We start from the raw sequence: 24,001 nt of genomic DNA on the forward strand, positions 1-24,001 counted from the left end.
TTACTAAACTCCCGGAAAGAAACATTGTTTTATTAAGATGATTTATTTTGGATTATACACGTATTTGTAAAATGCTTCAGCTCCTATAATTAAGTTATGTCTTTTAGTCTGTTTGTTATAGTTTACACTACTGATAGACCCAGGCACCTGGTAAATTGATTAGATCAGCCAACTATATGTAGGTAGCAGGATTACAGGGCACTGCGTAGTGCGATCACTAGGCCCATCAGCAGACCGACCACGCCCACCTGCCCGAGTGGACCTGCTCCATTAAAGGCCACCTTGTTACAGAGGCTCTCCGTACACGTGATGCACTGGTGGGGCTCCACTTTGGCAGTGCACTGGTACTGCATCAGGTGACTAGCAGAGGTAAAACATCCTCGCACTCCAAGTTCATCTAGGGGAAAATGTTGATGGGTAGTAGTATTTTCTTGGGCATTATAATAATATAACTTGGGAGTACGCCTATACATTTCAAAGTAAAATCTTTGAAAACTACAGCATTGACTCGCTTTGCTTATATAATATTTGGTACCAACTTACTCCACACTCCGCTGAAGCACGTTCCATTGGGGCAGCTGACCGCAGGCAGAGTGGCCGGATCACTGGCCGACCAGCAGCCGGAAACCTCATTCGAGATGCATTCAATGCACTTGAACTCGCTAGCAGCCACATTGCAGGCATTTTCGGAGCAAGACGTGCACGAATTGGTTGTGGAGCAGCCAGCCTCCAAGGCGTTCAAGCACCCTCGGATTACATTGGTTCCCGAAGTCATGGTATAACACCCGACTGTCTGGTTGTATTGGGCCTCTCCGCAGGACTTCGCCTCGGTTGCCACCTGTTGCGGCGCACAGTTCTCGCAAATGATACAGGAACCGGCATCCCTTTGGTACGCCAGACTATTGCAAAAGTCCGAGTTGCAGACGAGGCAACTGGGATCACTGCTGTCAGCCGCACACTTCGTGCCTGTGGTGGCCGATGTGCAACCACGGGTCATGTTGCTCGTAGACGTTCCCGTGGTGAAGCACCCAGCATCGACTTGACTGCATCCCGCGACCGAGGTACTTGTGACCGCATTGCATTCCGCGCCCGAGCAAGTGTAGCATTGCCGACGATTTTTGGGGTATAATCCCACATTGCACAGGGATTCCGTGCATGAGGAGCACGTGGATTCCGTTCCAGCAGCACAGGCAACGCCACATTGGCGGGTCACCGTCTTGTTTTCATTCAACTGATTCACGCAGACCTGGCCATTTTCGGGGCACAGCGCATTATATCCCGTAGTCGTCACGTTGGTCGTGGCGCACTCCTCTAAACCGAGGCACTCCTGGCACACTACATTCGTGTTGCATTTATCTGCTGTGCAGGACGAGCAGGATGGTAAGGTGCACGAAGCTTCACTTTCCAGGCAGCCCCGAGTTAAATTTCCTTTTGGGATATAGAAAATAAGTAACTGAATGCCAAGAAAAAAAGGTTCAGAGAGAAACTTCTTATGGTTCCTTATATCCTTACTAGAAATACGCTTAAGCGAATAGAATGCAGCCTATAGTGAGCCTGAATTGATTTATAATATTGCCTCTGCCACTCTGAAGCCCAAACTTTTGAAAAGTGTTTAGTTTTAATACATGTCTTGGCAGTTTCCAACGATATTCCTCCCTTAAACTCCAACTAGCTGACGAAGGGGTATCTGATAAACGTGAGACTCTACTATAGCATTGTCTATCGTCTTAAATCTAATCATACATAATATCCAAATCTAAGACAACAAAACGTTAAAGCCAGGTGGCCTTTGCTTCTCAGCCGAATGAGTCACTACATCATAAACCTTTTCGTTCCGCACGAAATTAGAAAAGTGCTATGGAAGTACAGGGAAAACAAGGATCAATAGCTATCAATAACAGAGATAATCGCTTATCACCTTCGGCTGCACTGAACGATAAGAGGGCCACTACCATTGTCTAAGAATATTAAATAGTCGCTCATGAGTCAGACAAACTCACCCGCGTTAAATTGAGTATAGCACTGAGTTTCGCAGGATATTGTGTTTTCAGTAGATGGACTCATTAAACAGCTTCCAGATTCACTTATCGTTGAGTTGCACGAATAGCATTCTGCAATAGCAATAATGAATACAAGTAAATTATTTGAACAACGTATACAAAAAAGAGGCAACTTACGCAAAGTGGCCAAAGTTCTGTCCACCTGGGTGACGATGAGTGCTGCTATCACAATAACACATAGGTTGTATTCTCTCATGGCTCTCGTTTGTTTTCTTTCTAACCTCTTACTTCCTAACTGAAATGTTGAACTGGCTGGATCGACCACCGTTGGTTAACTGGCTCCCCCACTGTTTGTCCATATTTTTTACCCCTATTCGCATAATCAATTTCACCTGAACTTTACCAAGCTCTCCGCATGCAGCGCTTATCTGTTCTACATAGGTACGTATGTATATCTATGCATATGTATATATAACCGGAGCAAGTTTGTTCTCTTTTGGCTGATAACTTCAATGCCTAGGTGTGAAAATATGTATAGGTGTGTATATCGCTGTTCACATGCGATGATAGTTACCACAAGCCTGCATTTGCTTTGGAGCTTTTGGAAAAGTCAAAAAATTAACCACGCTGCCAAGTTTTTGCATTACTTTCATCGATGCCAAAATAGAGTTTGTTTCGTGATCTGCGGCAGATCATTGCACACAATTATAATAATAAATATAATATTATATATTATTTAATATATAATGCCTCTGGCAGCGTATGAGATATATTTGTCCGATTCCGATCAAGTTAAAACCGAAATTAAATGAAGTCCCAAAACTGATGTACTTATATCGAATTAGAACACTTTGTGCTCAGAAGCAATGAATCCGATTTCCCCTATAGCAACTATACATATATGATGTAGTGGTCCGTTCCGAATTATATTATACTACCTGATCTTGCGGAGGTGTATACTTCCTTATGGTCCAACATGTGAAGTCAATACACCCTCTGCAAATGGCAAAAAGGAAAAAAGTGTGGGGTGATAATTTATTTTTTCAGGTACAACAACGTTTATATTGCTTTGTTAAATGACTTTAGCTCCATTATTAAAACAAATGTAATTATGATCTAGCAAGAGAGATCGTGATTGTCAATTTCCTCGACTATCGGATACCCAGATTGATAGCCAGACTCAGCTGGTAAAACTGAGCAGGAATAAATAGTTTTTTGTAGGGTACATACTCTTCAAAGAATCTAATAGCCCTGTTACTCTATGAGTAACGTTCTTTATTAGATTTCCTTTATTACCAAATAACGTAATTTTGTGTTCTGTTCTCGGAAATAAGTGGGTACTAATCTTATGCTTTCTTACAATCATAAACAAGGTCCCTTAAGGTATAAATCCAGCCATAATGATACAATATAACAAAGTACAAACCGTATCCTTGTTTTGTAAGATAGTGCTTAGTTTTATATCCCTAAGACATATCTTTTGAACAGTTTTTTGTAACCAGACTGGTAGTCAACACAAAGTCTTTATCTTAACAATAGGCTCAAAAATATAACAGAAATCTAATCTGGGTAATCTGCCACAAAGTTGGCACCGAGAGCCAATTGTGTTGCACCCACTCAGTCCCTTAAAGATCTTTTCTGTGTGCGGACGTATTTCTGTTTACCCAGATTCCGGGTACCACGATTTAATAAATTATTTCGTTTGAAAGCATATTATAGGTAAAAGTATACGGTTTCGAGCCTCGAAAATATAAACATTTTTGCATTGTCGGTCTGAGCATGTCCGTATGTTCGTCTGTCCGTATGAGCGTATGAGCGTCGAGATTTCGTGAACCTACGCCCACATACTAAAAATACTTTAGATACTTGGTAAGAACTTCTTTGTCGACAACCAAAAATTACTACTCAAGCATTATATTATTGTATAATTTTTAATAACCTTAAGAATTAGGCCTCATTCACTTATATTATCTAATACAGATACCTGGTACGTCTGATAGTCACTCGACTTTGGCATTCTGTCCTGTTTTAGACAAGATGCTATATAGCTAATTCATAAGTGTTTAGAAAATCATTAATTAGATATGCTGAGCGCGAATTTATTACTTACTGTTTAAATTAATTCATAAAATAAATAATCATAGCCGGGTTGTAAAATGCAGTCCTTGAAGAATGAAGATCTGCCCAAGAATCCTCGCGAGCGATCGAATATTTTTTCTGCGCTTTGCTTTTGGTAAGAGAGTGCATGCGTGTAAGGTCCAAATATATTTAAATTGTGTCAATTTGTTTAAATAATTCAGGTATACCATTCCCACTTTTATGAAGGGGCGCAAGGTCACTTTGGGTGTGAATGACCTTTTCAGGGTCTTGAAAGAGCACAAAGCCGGTAAGTGTTATCAGATTCAAGCTATAATATTTCAAATTTGTATACATCCTCATTTCCTTTTTTCGGAAAAGAGTCGCTCGGCAACAAGTTATGCACTTCCTGGCAGAAAGAACTGAAGACCTACGAGAAAAACGCCAGTTTGCTAAGAGTTCTCTTTGGCGTATTCGGCCAGTACTTCGTCCTCCTCGGAGTGGTTCTCCTCTTCCTGGAGGCTCTACTAACGGTGCAGCCCATTTTCCTCATGGAGCTTATATCTAGCTTTTCCCATTCTAGCCCGAAATCGAATGGAATGGCATATGCCTACGCGGGTGGAGTGATTTTGGGCTCTGCCCTCAAAGTGATTCTTATGAACCCGTACTCATTCGCCGTCACTCACCTGGGTCTGTTCCTCACCTTTCCGAGTTGCACTAAGCTTCAGGAAAATGATTTTTTTAAATCTATAAACTGCAGGCCTTAAGATTCGAGTGGGGGTGAGCAGCATGGTCTACCGGAAAAGCCTTCGATTGACGAAAACAGAACTGGGGGAAATATCTACCGGACATATCATGAATTTAGTTTCAAATGACCTCGGCAGAATGGACACCTTCCTTCAGTTTACTCACTACCTTTGGTTGGCACCATTACAGACGCTAATGGTGACCTATTTTATGTACCAAGCAGTGAGTTCCCAGAATATATTACACCGGATAATAATTTAAACTTATAATTTGTTCATAGATAGGAATCGCTGCAGTGTTTGGCATGACCTTCATGCTGCTCTTCATACCCTTCCAAATGTATTTGGGCAACAAGATCTCGGAGCTGCGATTGAAGACCGCTCTCCGGACGGACAAACGGCTGCGGATAATGACTGAGATTATTGCTGGTATCCAGGTGATTAAAATGTACGCCTGGGAGCTTCCGTTTGAAAAATTGGTAGCCCACGCCCGCCACAAGGAAGTCAATGCCATTCGTCACGTGGCCTTTGCGAAATGCCTCCTTTACTCCTTCAACAGATTCCTCACTCCAGTATCAATATTTCTCAGTTTGGTAGGATTTGTGCTTTTGGGCAGGTTCCTTACAGCGGAAGTAGCTTTCCTCATCACAGCCTATTACAATGTTGTACGCACCAACATGACAGTATACTTTTCGTTGGGCATGACGACAACTTCAGAAACCCTCGTTTCCATCCAGCGGGTTCAGACGTTTTTGCTATCCGGAGAGGTAGAAGGGCCGGGTGAAAAGGTAGTTTCTAACAGAGCTGAGGAAGTTACTCAGGAGGCAAGCGAAAAACTCCTAGAGACTCCCATGCCAATAGGTACTCCCGAGAAAACTCAACATCATTCCGAAGATCGCGTATCCATAAGTGAACTTACAGCCAAGTGGATCACGAGTGGGTCACCCGATTACACGCTCAATGGGGTAAATCTGCAGGTCCCCGCTGGCACACTGCTCACCATTGTGGGCCACACTGGCTCCGGGAAGTCGAGCCTGATACAAGCAATTTTGGGGGAACTGCGTGCCGAATCTGGAGAGATCGAGGTTACTGGATCGATATCATATGCTGCCCAAGAGCCGTGGCTTTTTTCCGGAACTGTGCGTGAGAATATTCTCTTCGGTCAGCCAATGGATCGCCGGCGATACGATTTGGTGGTGAGGAAATGCGCTCTAGAACGAGACTTTGAGCTACTTCCCTTGAAGGATAAAACCATATTGGCAGACCGCGGAGCCTCGCTCTCGGGCGGGCAAAAGGCGAGAATCAGCTTGGCAAGATCTGTTTACCGGGATGCTTCCATCTACCTGCTGGACGATCCTCTGAGTGCGGTGGACTCCAATGTGGCCCGTCGTCTCTTCGAAGATTGCCTACGTGGCTATCTGCGAGATAAGATTGTCATCCTGGTCACCAACCAGTTGCAGTTCCTGCAGCTGGCCGATCAGATTGTGATCATGGAGAAGGGCCGGGTGAAAGCTGTGGGAACGTATGAGTCGCTCCACAAATCGGGTGTAGACTTTGGCAGTGTCCTGGTGGATCCTGTTGATCACAACGAGCCGACGGACATGATCGCCAGCATGACTGACCAACGGCGCAGCAGTGTGAAATCTGTGCTCTCCAATGCGGAATCCTGCCCAGCGGATCTACAGGAGGAACAAGTGATTAACCTTGAGCGGCAACATGTGGATCGCAACGGCTTAGGAGTATACATCGATTATTTTAGGGCAGGAGGCGGATTCCTCTCCTTTTCAGTGATAATGAGCTTTTTCGTGTGCTCCCAGGGCCTAGCCTCTCTTGGAGATTACTTTCTGGCCCCCTGGTAAGGAGTAGATTACTTTGACACCTTTGAAATCACTTATGTAAAATGCGCAAATCTTATGATTTCAGGGTCTCAAGAAATGAGATCATGGTTGCCCATAACGACACAACATATTCTAAGGATGCGAATATCGAAGAGCACGCTGCATACATATTTATGTTGATTACAGTGCTATCCATTATTGTGACCATAAAACGATCCTTCCTGTTCTTCAACCTGGCGATGAAGGCCTCTACCCAGTTGCATAACTCAATGTTTCGAGGGATATCTAGAGCTTCAATGTATTTTTTCAACACGAATCCTGCGGGAGGAATCCTTAATCGTTTCTCCAAGGACATGGGTCAAGTAGATGAGATGCTGCCCTCCATTATGATGACCGTCATCCAAGAGTTTCTCCTGATCACCGGCAATATTATGGTCATATCCTTTGTCAATCCCCTCTTTCTCATCCCCGCCCTGGCTTTTGGAATAGTAATATACTATCTCCGCTCTTTCTATCTCAAAACTTCGCGGGACGTAAAACGCTTGGAGGCCAGCAGTAAGTACTTATTAACTAATTACCACTTGTATACCCTTTCTTACCTTTCGACAGCTCGATCTCCGGTGTACTCCCACTTGGCTGCTTCTCTGAATGGTCTGACCACCATTCGTGCATTTGGGGCCGGGAGCATTTTGGAGGCGGAGTTTGATAGCTACCAAGACATGCACAGTTCCGCCTCCTACATGTTCATTAGCACCTCGCGTGCCTTCGCCTATTGGATGGATACATTCTGTGTGCTCTATATAGTGATTGTCACGCTGGCCTTCTTCATCTTTCCGCCGTCTAGTGCAGCCGATGTTGGTCTGGCTATAACCCAGGTATACGTATACGATCGAAAGCACATTATGTCTCATTTATAATATAATCTGCATATATTCCAGGCCATGGGCTTGACGAGCACGGTTCAGTGGGCTGTCCGTCAGTCGACAGAGCTGGAAAACACAATGATTTCCGTGGAGCGGGTGATCGATTACGAGGAAATTGAGCCAGAGGGAGCACTGGAAGCCCCGACTGACGAGAAACCACCCGAACCTTGGCCAGAGCACGGAAAAATAGAATTCGACGACCTAAGTCTGCGTTACAAGCCCTATGAGAAAACGGAGAGCGTTCTAAAATCCCTCAGTTTTGTGATAAAACCAAAGGAAAAAGTTGGTATAGTAGGACGAACAGGAGCGGGTAAATCCTCGCTGATTAACGCTCTTTTCCGCCTGTCCTACACCGATGGATCTGTGCTCATAGACGATAAGGACACCAGTGGTATAGGTCTGCATGACCTTCGCAGCAAGATCTCGATCATACCACAGGAACCAGTTCTCTTCTCTGGCACATTGCGACACAACCTGGATCCCTTTGATGAGTATAGCGATGAAAAGCTGTGGTGCGCGCTGGAGGAGGTGGAGCTCAAGGATGTGGTGTCCAGCGTGGCCACTGGCCTGGAGACGAAAATCACCGAAGGTGGCTCCAACTTCAGCGTAGGTCAGCGCCAATTGGTCTGCTTGGCTCGGGCTATTCTGCGGGACAACAGAATACTTGTGATGGACGAGGCCACCGCCAATGTGGATCCCCAGACGGACGCTCTAATCCAAGCCACCATTCGAAACAAGTTCAGGGAGTGCACCGTCATTACCGTAGCCCATAGATTGCACACCATCATGGACTCGGACAGGGTACTGGTAATGGATGCCGGAAGAGTTGTGGAGTTTGCGACACCCTTTGAGCTCCTAACTGCGGAAGACACCAATGTCTTCCACGATTTGGTCAAGCAAACTGGGCAGGCCACATACGACGCTCTCCTTAAGATTTCTCAACGGGTAAGATCTCCACAGGTTCATCTGTAAGGTATTCATAAATATTTATAAAATATCCATTTCAGGCCTTCGAAAATTGTGAAAAACCCAGCCTAAGGCTTCCCTCTTGACGAGGGAATTTTCGATTTAAAATAATTAATATGTGAAAAGTTTTATCTCACATAAGTTTTTAGACGTTCAGCTAAGAAAGGGATTTTTTCATAAAATGCTATAGAGTATATATTAGAAAAATATTGAAAAGAACCCTATTATTTTGCTCTTCGCTGCAATATTAGAATATGTTAGAGAAATTGTATTGATTAGATATATGTATATGTACATACATAAGTACGTGTTATCACATCTGACAGGCGCGATAAGTTCAAGTGAAGTACTTGTAGACTAATGAGGCTTCCTCATTTAATAATACGATGAAAAAGTTGTCTACCGCATTTCCGTTTGTGGTGAAGCAAGCCTAAAACACCAATAATTTGAAATTAAAAATAATTTAATATGCTAAACATCCGGAGAATTGGTAAAAAGAATTAAATCGATACTAGTTATTTTATAACTAAAAGGTGCAACCTTTGTTAATGTTATTAAAATTCCAAGATACTAGTATTTGATACCTACACTGATACAAACATACATGAATGATAAATAAACAATTAAATTACACTTTATTACACGTCTTAAGTCTTATCGGTGCGAACATCACCCTAATGTTTAAAGAGGTGCAGAGTTAGCAAGTTGCAGACTTTCAAATAATATGAATAATATTATCAGTTATTTTTAAAAATGTAACACCTTTAACCTTCTCTTAGCACAATTTTTGCAACAGTACAGGACAGTGTAAAAGGGCTATGAGAGGATGGGAAATGAATTAGAAAGCCGCTCTTTATCTTATCTTTAAGTGGTCCACTCTAATGCTATAATGCTGAAGTGACCATGTAAGTAAGCACACACACACACACACGCACGGCCCTTGCGTCAGCCGGTCGAACAGCTGATTCGACGAGCGTTTGATTTGGCATCGAAGCGCTTGCTACTCGCGAGTCGCGACCAGTGGACAGAATGATTGGAAAAGCGGGGCGTCGTGGACGGCTCAAGTGATTTGTTGTGTTTTGCTATTCGGCCGAGTGGAAAGTTTTCCGCTATCAATTGTTCCGTGTTCCGCAAATTGCGAAATTTCGATCCAGCATCTGTCGGTATTTGTTGAATTCTTGTCTTTTGCTGCTGAATACGAATACATACAACATAAGTTGCATGCTTTCGAGTGATGAAATGCTGATAAATAAGAACTGAATTCCGCGACTATTGTTTATGAGAGCTTGTGAAATTGCCTGCGCATTTACATAATCATGCAGGCCAGTAAACTTCCGCCCAATCCCCGCGAGTCGGCAGGTATCTTATCCTCGCTTATGTTCTGGTACGCACACGTTTCATCCTACCGCTAAGAAGTGTTTCCTTTGACCACTTTTCTACGTACATCGGTACATACATATGTACTCACCTATGTACCGTCACCTTTCTACTGCCACTTAGAAGTGACATCCGAAGACAACCGTTATCGGATACCACATACTGTTCGTAGCATAACTCCCATTTACCCGCCGTTGCGAAATCAATTTACGCAATTACACTCCTATTCCAGCTTTGCCCTGCCCATTCTGTTCAAGGGTCGCAAGCAGACGCTCCAGCCCACGGATCTGTACAAAACGCTGGATGAGCATGGAGCGGAGAGCCTGGGCGATGAGTTCTTCCGGGCATGGGAGGACGAAGTGGCTCGGTGCCGGCGGAAGGGTGATTCCAGCCGTGAACCAAGTGTCCTGCGGGTCATCGGACGTGTCTTCGGCTGGAGGCTCATTTTTTCCGGTATTACAATCGCGGCCTTGGAACTGGGAACCAGGTAAGAACCGTGGACTTTGCTTGTCAACGTGTCACTGATAATTTATTCGAATTAATTTGCTTTATTACAGGGCCACTGTGCCGCTTCTTCTGGCCGGACTCATATCGGAGTTCAGTGAGCACGGAAATGGCCATAGCTACTATGCCCAGATCTACGCAGTGCTCCTCATAGCCTGTATTTTGGCCAGCGTTCTTCTCACGCACCCATACATGATGGGAATGATGGTAAGAGCTCCAACTTTATGCTTGAGTAAACTTGAATCTAATTTGGTTATTTCTAAATTCTGCAGCACTTGGCCATGAAAATGCGAGTGGCAGTAAGTAGTGCCATATACCGCAAGGCCCTGCGTCTCAGTCGCACATCGCTGGGAGGTACCACAACCGGACAGGTGGTGAACTTGCTCTCCAACGATCTCAACCGCTTCGATCGGTGTCTTATCCATTTTCATTTCCTCTGGCTGGGCCCATTGGAGTTGTTGATCGCCTCCTACTTCCTGTACGAACAAATCGGAATCGCTTCCTTTTACGGGATCAGCATCCTAGTACTGTATTTGCCACTGCAAGCCTATCTCAGCCGAGTAACTTCAAAGCTGCGCCTGCAGACGGCCCTACGGACGGATCAGCGAGTGCGCATGATGAACGAAATCATCTCGGGCATCCAGGTAATCAAGATGTATACCTGGGAGCGTCCGTTCGGGAAACTGATAGGGCAGATGCGGCGCAGTGAGATGAGCTCCATTCGCAAGATTAACCTCTTGCGCGGCATCCTGCTCTCCTTCGAGATAACTCTGGGTCGCATAGCCATCTTTGTGAGCCTTCTGGGATTCGTCCTAGGCGGAGGCAAACTGACGGCAGAGCGCGCCTTCTGCGTCACTGCCTTCTACAACATCCTTAGGCGTGCTGTCAGCAAGTTCTTTCCGAGTGGAATGTCGCAGTTCGCTGAACTTCTGGTCTCAATGCGTCGCATAACTAACTTTATGATGCGGGAGGAAGCAAATATAATAGATATGTCGGAGCGAAATGAAGAAAAAGCAGAAGAGGAGCAACATTTGCTGAAAGAAGTGGAGAAGAGGTCTTACCCGTCTCGAATTGGCACGGAACCAGATACCTTGGTGGAAATTAAAGCTTTGAGAGCGCGCTGGAGCCAGGAGCAACATGAGCCGGTGTTAAACAACGTCAACATGTCGCTGCGCCGTGGCCAACTTGTAGCTGTGATTGGACCCGTGGGATCGGGTAAATCAAGCCTTGTGCAGGCCATCCTAGGAGAGCTACCTCCCGAATCAGGATCGGTACAAGTCTCGGGCAAGTATTCCTACGCCTCCCAGGAGCCCTGGCTTTTTAACGCATCTGTTCGCGACAACATTCTGTTCGGCTTGCCCATGGACAAGCAGCGCTATCGAACTGTCCTCAAGCGGTGTGCCCTAGAGCGGGACTTGGAGTTGTTGCACGGTGATGGAACCTTCGTGGGTGAGCGCGGAGCTTCACTGTCCGGTGGGCAGCGAGCGAGAATATGCTTGGCTAGAGCTGTGTACCGCAGGGCGGATGTATACCTTTTGGACGATCCCCTCAGCGCAGTGGACACCCATGTGGGTAGGCACCTGTTCGACGAATGCATGCGCGGCTTCCTAGGCAAAGAGCTGGTGATACTAGTCACCCACCAGTTGCAGTTTCTGGAGGACGCCGATCTGATTGTAATAATGGACAAGGGTCACGTCTCGGCATGCGGAACCTATGAGGAGATGCTGAAGAGCGGACAGGACTTTGCCCAGCTCTTGGTGGAAAGTACTCAGAACAGCGGCGGAGGTGATGAGACCATAACGTCACCTAACTTTTCCCGTCAGAGTAGCTCTCTAAGCTCCAAAAGTTCAAATGGAAGCTCATCCTCGTTAGAATCCATGGTCGAAAAGGAAAAACCAAAACCAAGTGCGTCACCGGTGCAGGAGTCCCGCAGTGGTGGTCAAATCGGCTTGTCCATGTACAAGAAATACTTTGGTGCAGGCTGCGGCGTCCTCGTTTTCGCGGTTCTGATACTGCTGTGTTTTGGCACTCAGCTCCTGGCGTCTGGCGGAGATTATTTCCTTTCCTACTGGTAAGTGCTACAGGTATCTGCAAATATTTATATATATTTAACTCGTTTAATCGTTAATAGGGTTAAAAACACCGCCTCTTCTTCAACGCTGGATATCTACTATTTTACTGCCATTAATGTGGGACTGGTTATCTGTGCTTTGCTCCGAACGCTTCTTTTCTTTAACATCACCATGCACTCCTCCACCGAGCTGCACAACACTATGTTCCAGGGCTTGTCGCGCACGGCTTTGTATTTTTTCCACACCAATCCCTCCGGACGGATCCTCAATCGGTTCGCCAATGACCTGGGTCAGGTGGATGAGGTGATGCCCGCCGTCATGTTGGACTGCATACAGATCTTTCTCACCCTGACGGGCATCATCTGCGTGCTGTGCGTGACCAACCCGTGGTACTTGATCAACACATTTGCAATGATATTAGCATTTTACTACTGGCGCAATTTTTACCTAAAGACGTCGAGGGATGTGAAGCGCCTGGAGGCGGTGGCTCGGTCGCCGATGTACTCGCACTTCAGTTCCACTCTTGTTGGACTTCCCACCATCCGGGCGATGGGCGCCCAACGAACTCTGACGGGCCAGTATGACAACTACCAGGATCTGCACAGCTCCGGCTACTACACTTTTGTTTCTACCAGTCGAGCCTTCGGGTATTACCTGGATCTGTTCTGCGTGGCATACGTAATATCGGTGATACTGCACAACTTCTTCAACCCGCCTCTACACAACGCTGGCCAGATAGGCCTGGCAATTACCCAAGCATTGAGTATGACGGGAATGGTGCAGTGGGGCATGCGTCAGTCCGCAGAGCTGGAGAATGCAATGACCTCAGTGGAGCGAGTCTTGGAGTACCAAGATCTTGAGCCTGAAGGGGATTTCAACTCGCCTTCGGATAAGCAACCTCCAAAGAGTTGGCCCGAAAAGGGAAAACTGACGACCAAGGATTTGAGTCTGAGATATGAGCCCGATCCCAATGCGGCTAGTGTGCTGAAGCGGCTGAACTTCACGATACAGCCGATGGAGAAGGTGGGCATCGTAGGACGCACAGGTGCGGGAAAGTCCTCCATTATCAATGCACTTTTCAGACTGTCCTACAACGATGGATCAATAATCATCGACAATCTGGACACGAATGTTATGGGTCTGCACGACTTACGCAGCAAGATCTCCATTATTCCACAAGAACCCGTCCTGTTCTCCGGGACAATGCGATACAACTTGGATCCCTTCGAGCAGTATCCCGATGATAAGCTTTGGAAGGCTCTTGAGGACGTTCACCTCAAGGAGGAAATTTCAGAGTGGCCCACGGGCCTGCAGAGCATCATATCTGAGGGCGGGACCAACTTTAGCGTAGGCCAACGGCAGTTGGTCTGCTTGGCAAGGGCCATCCTGCGCGAAAACAGAATTCTCGTTATGGACGAGGCTACGGCAAATGTGGATCCTCAGACGGACGCCCTGATTCAGGCCACCATTCGAAACAAATTCAAGGACTGCACCGTACTTACAATAGCCCATCGTCTGAATACCATCATGGACTCCGACAAGGTTTTAGTGATGGATGCTGGTGAAGTCGTCGAGTTCGGCTCTCCATATGAGCTGTTGACCCAGTCAGAGGCTAAAGTGTTCCATGGAATGGTTATGCAAACGGGAAAGGCCAGTTTTGATCATCTACTTAAAGTTGCCAAGAATGTAAGCACTAAAGTCGAAACCAATGTTGTAAATATTTAACTTTTCTTGATTTTTTCAGGCCAAACAAAACCATATATGAAACCAATATCTACCATATTAATGTGTTAGTCTACGTAAGGGTATTGGGCTGAATTGTTAATGGATGTGGAATTTTGATGTCCTGGATAATGTTTGTAAAATACAAATCGTTTGTAAGTAGTAAGAAAAATGACAATGTGTTCTTTTAAATAAAACGCTACTTAAAGAATTTGTTGGATTTCCTTCTGCATTCTACATTTCAGCTTTTGAAGATGGAATAATTGATCGCAGCATTGATCTCTGTGAATTTACCAAAATAATAGTGTTTTTATTTTAAACTTTATCTCTGCTCATACAAAACTTTATTGGGTCGTCTTGTTCGATTAAAAATAAGTTTAGGCCGACTCCAGCGAGCGGATGATGTCCGAATCTCCAGGATCGGTGATGGACAGGGTGCACACGCGGAAGTATTTACCGCAGGCGGTGCCCAGCTCAATGTTGGTGCCGCTGTAATGCTGGACTTCAGTCTTGGCCAGCATGGCGTAGTACTCGATCTCGGACTTCCTGCAATGGGAAAAACGGATGTCAGTACCGAAATACATACGTACGAAGAAGATGAACCATTGGTTTGAGAGTCAGAAAGAGTCTCTAGTAAATAAGGATTCGTCAAGGCATTCGGAATCAATAGGATCATCATAAATGTAGTCAACTAAAGCAATGTTGAGCAGGTTCCTTACCCCAAGTGATGTGCAGGCCCGTTGTTGGTGGAACCATTTGGAGGCGCCGCAGACTAAAGCGAACCAGTCCAAAGCTTGAGATTGATTGATCGTACTACTCCATAGTTTCCATCAACTACTCCGCCGCTCGGAATCATACTTCTCAGTCAGCTTTAAGGGCAGACTCCATATGGTTCCATCAAAAACGTGGTCACTTGGGCGCAGTGGCAGTGGAAACCCACTCCTCTGTGGCACACTCATGGGCATCTCACCTCAGGGCGGGGGTGTTGCTGGCGATGAGCACCAGTTTGGCCTTGCCCTGGCGCAGGGTCTTCAAGGTCTGCTTGTATCCCAGGCAGTACTTGCCGGACTTCATCACCAGCGCCAAACGGGCATTGGTGCTCTCCAACGCCTTCTTTTGTTTCTTAACGGCCACCATGTTGATAGTTTGGGTTAAAGCACTGCAAGCAATAAAAGTTGGTTAGTTAGTCAAGTGATTTTGTGCAAGCGGATGAAAAACACCCACCTTCGTCGGCTGACAATGGCAAAAAGAAAGAGGAAGAACAGCCGGAAATGGGTAGCACGTTTCTGTTGGTGTGACCGGCGCGGTGATGCCAAAAAATACCACTGGTCCATACTAAAATATACCACACACCCGATAGAAGTACCATTTAGTTAGTGCACAATCCACCATTAGCGTGGTCTCCCACCAAAATTTGCTGCTAGCCTATACAACACCCAACTGGAAGAGATTGGCAACGCGGTTTTCGAACTCGAATATTTGAAGATGCCAACCTTCTTGAAGATTATGTGTGGGCGTAAAATTTGAAATGTTAAAAATCTTAATAATGCGTAAGCAATATTGTAGATTGAATACCATAGACACGTATCTATTAAAGTTTACATTTCGCAAATACTTATTTATGCAATATATTATATGTTCAATTTCACCATTCCTAAAATAGTTAGACAACCTTTTAAAGACTTGACCATAACATTTGTTTTATTTACAATATATTCCCGACAGAGATTAGAACACCTGACAGTTGGTGTGGGCATGAAGGTATTCACAACCGCGTGTTTGGAGGAGATTCGGTTGCTCTGTGAGTGAACAACCCTGGATCGCCGTGTCAAGCTCTTACGCCGAATTATTGAATAAATAGTTCCGCACGGCGAACGGGTCCGCAACGCCAAATGAATTACACAACGTGGATTTGGGGGTCCGAAGAGGGCGTGACGGAACATTCGCATCCACACCCGCACCTGGAGGCAGAGTCAGAGTCAGAGGCAGTCGCAGACGGCGACCGGCACGTGACGACACCACAACCCAATCCCGGAACATGGCCCACAGTCATAAAGTTGCCTGTTTGGGAGTCCTGAGCTCATCATCATCGGCTCGTTGCGTTCGTGCGCACTCGACTCACTTCCAGACAATCTGTGGCCTGGCCCGGCTTATGAATGATGCACAGGCTGCTGGCCGGGCAGGAGTGAACTTTTCAGTTTCAGTTCGGGACTTCAACGCTTCGATTGTCGGGCTGTAATTCAACGCTATTTACGTGGCCCACCCCACTCCGCCCTCGTCGTCGTCAGCAGCCGTGGCCGCATGCTGGCAGGAATGATTGCCGCCTGCACCACCGTGGGTGGTGGCGCCTCGTCTGGGCTCGCTACTTCTTCCACCTCCAGTTCCTCATCATTTCCATTCCCCTGGCGACGCGTGCTGCAGCACAAATAAGGTTCAACCTTTGACATGGAGTCCGGAAATTCTTTCACTAGCCGGCTAGCTGGATGGTTGGATGCTGGGATGACCTTCCCAATAGCCACGGGGCAGATCTGAACTCTCCCCGCGAAATAAACTCCAAGTCGCTGTGAAATTAAGTTGCGAAATGCCCATTGATTTGCGTGGCTGCTGGTTCCGCTGGGTGAAGGACTCAATTACAGGATTGACTCAAAGCATTTCCCTGTGGCATTAAGTTTTTTAAGGCCGATGTTATGTGTAGCTCGAACGCCAGGATTAAGATTGTGTAAGTAAATTTCAGTCAGCATTTTGACCAATTAGCTTGGTAGCAAAATACGGCAATATTTTTTATTTTTATTTTATTTATTTGTATTTATTTTTACTTTATCACTAGTTTGCACCTTAAAGATTCAGCGAGCAGTTCAATTATCAACTTCTAGCCACAACTTTAAAACAGAGATCAAAACGTCTGTGCGTTTGCTTTAAGTCACCCACATCCGGACCCAAATAATCCAGCCCCTGCCCCTTCAGTTGGCCCAAGTAGGGTTCCACTTCCGCTCTTGGAAGCCATGGCGTCAAACAGTGTGCAGGCGACCTTCGATCGGCTGGTTCAACTGCCCGGCGTGACGGGGGCAATCCTGATCAATGGCGATGGAGTTCCGGTGCGGACCAATTTGCCAGCGGATGTGACCCGAATATACGCCGATCGGATGAGGCCGCTGGTGATCCTGGCCCGCTCCATGGTGCATGACTTGGAGAACGGGGACGAACTGACCTACGTGCGGCTGCGCACCCGCCGCCAGGAGACGATGGTGGCCACCGGGCACGAGCATACGATCATCCTTATCCAGGACAACCGTGTGCTAGACGAATCCCGGAGGAACAGTGTCGCTTCCCGGCGGTCCTCGGCGCTCTAAAGGATTCGCGTCCAGTTGGCAGGCAGCACTAGGTGTCGTAAGCAAGCTGCACCACCGGGAAACGACCATGTCCTGGGTGAGAAGTCCTTGCACGGACGAACTCACAAATCCAAAGTACAGAACTGAAATTGTGAGCCGGGCATTGCTGTGCTGGAAAGGCACGCAAAATAAAATCCACATACAGGCGGGGTAAATTGTGTTTGCGTACCCTTGTTGGGAGTCCTGTTGGCTTGGGGCAAAGGTCATGTGATCAGTGAGTAATATTAAGAATATATTTTCATTTTGGTTTTTAAATAAAAATAAATTAAGTAGAGTATACTAACCCTTTTGAAATATCTTTTTTAAAGCTTTTACTTTGGAATAACTATTAGATATATGGGTTGAATCTGAAAACCGATGGTCGTACGTGGATCTCATGGCTTACCACTTGGCATAGCACGATTGGGTATCTACGGATTCGGTCTGCGGGGAAGTTCCTCCCCATGCTTTCCCCTGAGTTCGTTTCCATTGCTGGCAACAACCGGCTGCCGTCACGCCATCAAGCATTCATGCCAACAGCAACAACAGAAGGGGGCTGGAGGACGTGAAGCAGCACGAGGACCCGCAGAGCAGCCTGTCGCCTGCACACTTACACACACTCATGTGCACGCACACACCCTCAGCCAGGCACACTTACACAGCAACACGCCGGGCTTTACACGCCTCCGCACGCGTCACACGAAAGCACGAAACCAATTTAAGCACCCACATTCTCTCACCCAATTAGTCGCACACAGTTCACTCACACCCACCCACACCCACACCAACTCCCACACCAACTCCCACACCCACAGCCACATCCACATCCACATCCACATCCTCGTGCACATCATGCCATGACCTCCTCCTACTCGTTCGTCCCGCCCACGCACACTCTGTCGAGCTGGCTGTCGTCCTCGTCCTCGTTCTCGTCCTCGTCCACGTCCTCATCCACGTCCTCGAGTCGAGTCGAGTCGAGCAGAGTCGAGTTGAGTCGAGTCGTTATCCTCGCGTGCGCACGCTGCATACTTTCTGGCTGAGCTCGACTGCTGGGTTTCGTTGGGTATATCGGTACCCTTGATGGGGTGTCGTTCAAATCCCGTCTAAGCCATACGGAACTTGTTTTTTTCAATGCGCCTTTTGTTTCAGTAGTAGGAATATAAATAGGCTAATACATTCGGGCTATTTAAAGGACTTGCTTGTGCAACTGGAACTGGAGGGACTGGATGCTTCCCTTGACTATTTTATCCCCCATGAGGTATCCCCCAGTCCGCAGGCGTTCATCTTCGTTCGCTGTTGTTGTCATTGTGCCATCATCAGCGCCATAAGTAGCAGTCAGCAGTTGCCTCCGTCAGCGGCAGCAAGTTGTGCCGCCTGGTGGGGAGCGGGGGTTGTGCGCAGCCACAGAAATACCAACCGGAGTAGAGTTTTGTGTGTGTGTGTGTGTGTGTGGGACAGCCACTGGGAGTACGGACTACGGACTGCGGACGAGGGACTACGGACGGGGGACTGAGGACTACGGACTATGGCCGGGGACGACCAACAAGCGACACGATAATCTCGCACGTCGCATTTTTAGTTGCTGCTGCTGCTGCTGGCACAGTCGTTACTGCTGCTGTGTAGAACAAACTTGTTGTTGCCGTCGGGCTGCCACACCCAGCCCGCCCCGTCCCCCGCCCACCGCTCGAGTCCTGGAGTCTGGTCCTGGCAGAAAGCCAAATGTGGCAAGTGGCTGATGTTGCTGCCGTGCCGCTGCCGTTTCCCGTTGCTGAGTTCCTCCGTCGCTGCCAATGTTGCTGCTGTGCTGGCTCACCGGATGAGTGGCGGGGTGGGGTGCAGAATGGTATTTGCCAGGACTTCGCTGCGATGTGGAATTCTGTGTCTGCGTCGAGCTGCCTCCGACCAAAAGTGGGCGATGAGGGGCGAGCGACCGACAAATGCTTTCGAATTGCCATGACAATCAAACCGCTTACACGTACAGTGGGGCAAATTGACTTAGTTTTGGGCGGAAAGCTTGTGATGCAGACAGTAGAAGTCGGTATATTCTGTGCGCTAAAGGATGCTTCATCACTGAACAAACTAGGGAAACACAGCTGGATGGCATGTTGAAAATTATTAAAAATTATATAAAAGGCAAAAGAGGTATTTATTTATATATTTCTATTTTATTGCCTAAGCTAATATGAATATAGGTGATTTCTTGAAAAAGTTATCTATATTCCTTCTCAAATCTTAAGTATAGGCAATCCTTTTGGAAGAGACAAATATTTCCTTAAAATCCTAAATTTATCATAAATCGCATTCTAACTCGCCTTTTTCTAATCTTGGAGCCATTTTCTAATTTGGAGTTGTCCCATGCTAGTAAACTATGGCCCAGATCTCTAGGATGGCAAACCAATCTGAACGGCAGTCCATTTAAAAAATCACCATCCTCGTCGAATTACTCCATGCGACTTATTTGTTGCTTGCTTTTCGGGTATAATCATATCCCGATGGGAGCTCCAGGTATGGCTTTATCCAAGTGGAGTAGCCCCAATTAATGCCACACTGGGAGGCAATATCAACAAGCGCCTGTTCCTGACGACGACGATGCTTTCCAGGACCAGGAGACACACTTCAGCCAGCGCCTTTTTCATGCCGTTGCGCCTTGGCGTCTGCCCAGGTGGCTGGGATTGAGTGGGTGCGAGATGGTGGGTGTGGGTGTGGGTGTGGTCTGGTCTGGTCTGGGCCTGTTTATTATCGCCCATCAGCGAACTCCCCAACAGCCTTTCTGGTGGAAACTTGGCGCTGTCGCCGCTTCTTGTTTTCGAGCGAACGGGGATGACAAATAAAAAACTTTGGCACGCCACGGAAGCCTGCTGGCGGCATTCGCATAACGATGTCGGTGACTGCGGCGATGACTCCTGCCCCTGATCCAGTACTCCCCTTGTCCTGCTCCTCGGTTCCGCCCCTCTCAAACCCTGCGGAAGCCCAAGTCCTGTGCACAGACTGGCGCACTTTTGAAGTTTGAGCTAAGTGACATGCTGTTTATTGTCGAGAGTGTTAAAATGTGCGCCCTGTGTGTGTGAGCCTGCCTGTTTCCCAGCTTTATCCTGCTCCTGCGACCGTCTGTGTGCCATTTGGCAAGTGTGTGCGTGGGCCTGCTACTGTGCCGAGCAAGAAATTATAATGCCAAGCTTGAACACCGCACGCCAGTGTCGAATATACACTGTAACCACAAATGGAAATTGGGAAAACAATTGTTTAGCAAGCACTATTAAAAATCTTCAAAAAAGGTCTTATGCGGGATAATGCTATGGAGTTACGCCGATTTATCATCCTTCTAAAGCCATATATTTCCATACATTTCCATATATTAATTTCACGCCACACTCTTCATTCACCAAACATTTTCGCTCAGTGCGTCTATTCACTAAAGCTTCTGCATGTTTCGGTTCACGCTCTCGCCGCCATGCCGCCAAATACATACAAACAGACAGGCGACGACGGCGGAATAGGAATGGCTGCTCCTGGTACGGTTAGCTATGTAATCCATGAATGTGCCACAGCACAGAGGAGGAAGGACACGGAAGAACGCAGGACGAGGTTGGAGCACCACGCCAAAGCTGCCGGCTGTGGCATTGCGATGGCATCGGGCCAGGACGATGGCGCTCGTTCGTTGGCTGCTTGTGTCCGTTCTGTCCGTTCTGTCCGCTCTGTCCTTTCAGTCCGTTCGTCCGTGGCACGTACTTTAGAAATTCCATGCAGATGTGCGCCGCACGCCGAGACGTGTGTTTTGATTTTCAGGCAAAAAGGACGGGCATGAAGAGGAACCCCAGAAGGAAAACAAGCAGCAGAAGGACCTGCGGGCCGGGGCGGGGCGGCGATGCGGTTTGGTTTGGCAGGTTGCGAGTTTCTCGGGGCGAGACGAGGGCACGGATCTGGTTGGATTGGGGGGAATGGCACTCATGGCAGTGGCAACGCACGAAAGAGCAGCCAAGCGAGCAAGCCGTGAAAAAAGTGTCGACAAAAACAGCAACGGCAACGGCAGTGGCAGCGGCAACAGGACGACTTTGGGCCCCCAAGGAAAACAGCAGCAGCTGCACTTGTTGGTGTGAGTAACGAGCGATGCGGACGCGCCTTTTCCAGGGGATTGGGCGCAGATTGTGGGCGGCTGTTTGCCAGGGCGCCCCGTGGGTGGTTTGGTGGGATTTGTTGGGTAACCCACCCAACACACTAACGGAATAATTGCAGGCAACTCCGAACGGAAGCCAGACGAACAGGCGGCGGCAGCCTGCCTTTCCTTTTGCCTTCTGAGTTGGCTGATTTCGCACATAGATACCCCCTCCCCACCCCCTCCACACAGACAGAGGTCGAGTCTGGGCTTACGCCTTATTGTTGTGGCCGTGGGTGGTGGCTGTTGGGTTGTGGGTGGTGGGTGTTGGGTGGTGGGTGTTGGGTGGTGGATGGTTGTGGTGTTAAGTGGGTGGCTGTGTGGCCTTTGTGCTGTTTGCGGCGACATGGACTGGTGGGCTGGTGGGCAAGGGCGCTTTAGCAGCAGTGGCTCCCCATTTTCAGGGCGTTTGGCAAGTGTCGTCTGGAGTGTGGATGTTCACTTACCCATTATCGGAGAGAATCTCGGGTCGATTAGTCGGTCAGAACTTCTTCAGCCACTTATTTCCTATGTACATATAATTATACACGTGGTTGCCCAAAAATCTCTGTTAGGCGTGTCTACTGCACAGACCTTGATATTAAAACTCGAAGCACTGTTTCTCGAACTAATAATTCTACTGCGTTCTATAATGAAATCATATTCCCTAGTCACAAAATAAAAACAAAGTTAGTTGAGCTCTTGGTGTGTAATGTAAGCTGGTAATGAAAAAAATGAAATTTTTACTGTAAGTGTTATCAAAGACCTAAAATACTGAAACCCTCTTCTTTTAATAAAGACCCACATGTTCCACAAAATGTCTTTAAAACTATGTATCATATGTAATATATATTTTCACCTGCTACTTGTCCTAGGGTATGTAACAATGCCAAACCCCTTTGATATTCCATTGTAGAAGTCTGGCGGACTTAGGCATTCCATGCCTGAGCTTTGCCGTGGATGGTTCTGCATTCTGGTTGCCCTGAAGCCTTCTGTTTTTGCCAGGCAAGGACCGACAGAGTATGGCTTTTTAGCCGCAATGCCGCTCCTGTGGTGCGATTGTGTTGGTGTAAGCGAGTGTGTGTGAGTGCGAATGCGATTGCCATGGTGTGGTCCTCCACGTCCGCCCATCCATCCGTTACGTGCGACCGTCTGTTGGATCCCTGGGCGCTTTCCCCGCGATCCCTTTTGCCCAGAGAGCCTGGCGACATGAGAAAACTTTGAAACCCGAGACATGATAACGGCACGGAGAAGGGGTCGCCGACAACGGACAGACGGACAGAGAAGGACATGGGCATGCAAACGGACAAGGACCAGGACACGGACACTGGCACGGACACGGGCAGTGGCAGTGGCGACTTGCTGCCCAGGACGAGAGTGGCGGTGGCAATGTCTGATTGCCAGTTGGGGGTCCAGGGGCATCCGTGGTGAGCCGTTGAGCAGTTGCCACTTGCCAGATGTAGAAAATTGTCATAGGAATCATCGCCGGCTTCGTTATGTGTGGATGTGGATGTGGATGTGGCCTCAGTGGTAATTGTGGGACATTTTGTTGCCAAAGCGGTGGAGCAGTGTTGCGGAAATGATGGTGGGTAGCGGGTTCCCCCTGTGTGTGCGTCTGAGTGTTTGGGTGGCCCTGATTGCCGCCACCACCTCAGCCGAGATAAACGTTGAAAGCAACGACCACGAGCGCTGCCTAAGGAGGAGGAGGTAATCCGGCGGGTCCGTGCGTAACTTTTTATGCCCGAGGGGGAGAACCCACCACCCGTCGTCTGTCACAGGTGGCGCGACTCCAAGGCTGAAGGTGAAGCAGGGCATGGAGTGTGGAAGCTGCGGCATGGGATGGGAATGGTATGGGATGGGAATGGTATGGGATGGGAATGGGGATGGGATGAGCAGATGACTATGGCGGTTGGTTGCCGGGCAGCCATAATAGCTAAAGAATTACACACTCAGACTAAATTGGCTGAGGCAGGAAACGCCGTCGTTGCTTCATTAAGCTAAATATTTCACTTTGATGCCGAAGACACGCAGGAGAAGGATGGGCGGTTTTTGGGACCTATACGGTAGCGAATCCATTGGTTAAACACCCACTGATTGTGATCAGTGATTGGTAGTCCATACCGACGGGATAAAGGATAAGTAATTCGAATGTTTGAGCGTTTATTGATATAATTATGTTACTTATTACTTAAATGCATATATTTCTGTTAAATATTTTTAGAACTGCCTTTGCAATATGGTTCTATGGTAATAGTTTGGTAAACAATAAACTAAAAT

The 24,001-nt window shown here is 47.3% G+C and overlaps 5 protein-coding genes across 6 annotated transcripts; 3 read left to right on the forward strand and 2 right to left on the reverse strand.

The window, feature by feature from the left end:
• Nucleotides 1–9: 9 nt before the first annotated feature.
• Nucleotides 10–2,341, reverse strand: LOC6529646 (keratin-associated protein 10-1). Its single transcript, XM_002090604.4, has 4 exons — nucleotides 2,178–2,341; nucleotides 2,001–2,111; nucleotides 544–1,428; nucleotides 10–397 (listed from the first exon to the last, which is right to left on the reverse strand). Exons 1-4 carry the CDS (start codon nucleotides 2,254–2,256, stop codon nucleotides 192–194), a joined length of 1,281 nt encoding a protein of 426 aa, XP_002090640.1. The 5' UTR covers nucleotides 2,257–2,341; the 3' UTR covers nucleotides 10–191.
• Nucleotides 2,342–2,832: 491 nt separating this feature from the next.
• Nucleotides 2,833–10,218, forward strand: LOC6529647 (probable multidrug resistance-associated protein lethal(2)03659). Of its 2 annotated transcripts, XM_039373422.2 has the most exons (11): nucleotides 2,834–3,719; nucleotides 4,145–4,233; nucleotides 4,301–4,386; nucleotides 4,458–4,766; nucleotides 4,837–5,045; nucleotides 5,104–6,677; nucleotides 6,746–7,215; nucleotides 7,270–7,535; nucleotides 7,599–8,528; nucleotides 8,591–10,090; nucleotides 10,159–10,218. In XM_039373422.2, the coding sequence occupies exons 2-10, from the start codon at nucleotides 4,157–4,159 to the stop codon at nucleotides 8,633–8,635; spliced, it is 3,966 nt and encodes a 1,321-aa protein (XP_039229356.1). In that variant the 5' UTR covers nucleotides 2,834–3,719; nucleotides 4,145–4,156; the 3' UTR covers nucleotides 8,636–10,090; nucleotides 10,159–10,218. The 2 variants fall into 2 exon arrangements, with proteins under 2 accessions (XP_002090641.1, XP_039229356.1); XM_002090605.4 differs by having other exon boundaries at nucleotides 2,833–4,233.
• Nucleotides 9,792–14,435, forward strand: LOC6529648 (probable multidrug resistance-associated protein lethal(2)03659). The gene is made up of 6 exons (XM_002090606.4): nucleotides 9,792–9,933; nucleotides 10,159–10,413; nucleotides 10,484–10,637; nucleotides 10,703–12,501; nucleotides 12,562–14,188; nucleotides 14,247–14,435. The coding sequence occupies exons 1-6, from the start codon at nucleotides 9,866–9,868 to the stop codon at nucleotides 14,265–14,267; spliced, it is 3,924 nt and encodes a 1,307-aa protein (XP_002090642.1). The 5' UTR covers nucleotides 9,792–9,865; the 3' UTR covers nucleotides 14,268–14,435.
• Nucleotides 14,436–14,503: 68 nt separating this feature from the next.
• On the reverse strand, nucleotides 14,504–15,562 carry LOC6529649 (60S ribosomal protein L30). Its single transcript, XM_002090607.3, has 3 exons — nucleotides 15,449–15,562; nucleotides 15,195–15,383; nucleotides 14,504–14,770 (listed from the first exon to the last, which is right to left on the reverse strand). Exons 1-3 carry the CDS (start codon nucleotides 15,556–15,558, stop codon nucleotides 14,602–14,604), a joined length of 468 nt encoding a protein of 155 aa, XP_002090643.2. The 5' UTR covers nucleotides 15,559–15,562; the 3' UTR covers nucleotides 14,504–14,601.
• A 1,552-nt stretch (nucleotides 15,563–17,114) lies between these two features.
• On the forward strand, nucleotides 17,115–17,768 carry LOC6529652. Its single transcript, XM_002090609.3, has one exon. It carries the CDS (start codon nucleotides 17,227–17,229, stop codon nucleotides 17,572–17,574), a length of 348 nt encoding a protein of 115 aa, XP_002090645.1. The 5' UTR covers nucleotides 17,115–17,226; the 3' UTR covers nucleotides 17,575–17,768.
• Nucleotides 17,769–24,001: the final 6,233 nt, after the last annotated feature.

Source organism: Drosophila yakuba, chromosome 2R, assembly GCF_016746365.2.
Source record: "Drosophila yakuba strain Tai18E2 chromosome 2R, Prin_Dyak_Tai18E2_2.1, whole genome shotgun sequence".
Lineage (NCBI taxonomy): Eukaryota > Metazoa > Arthropoda > Insecta > Diptera > Drosophilidae > Drosophila > Drosophila yakuba.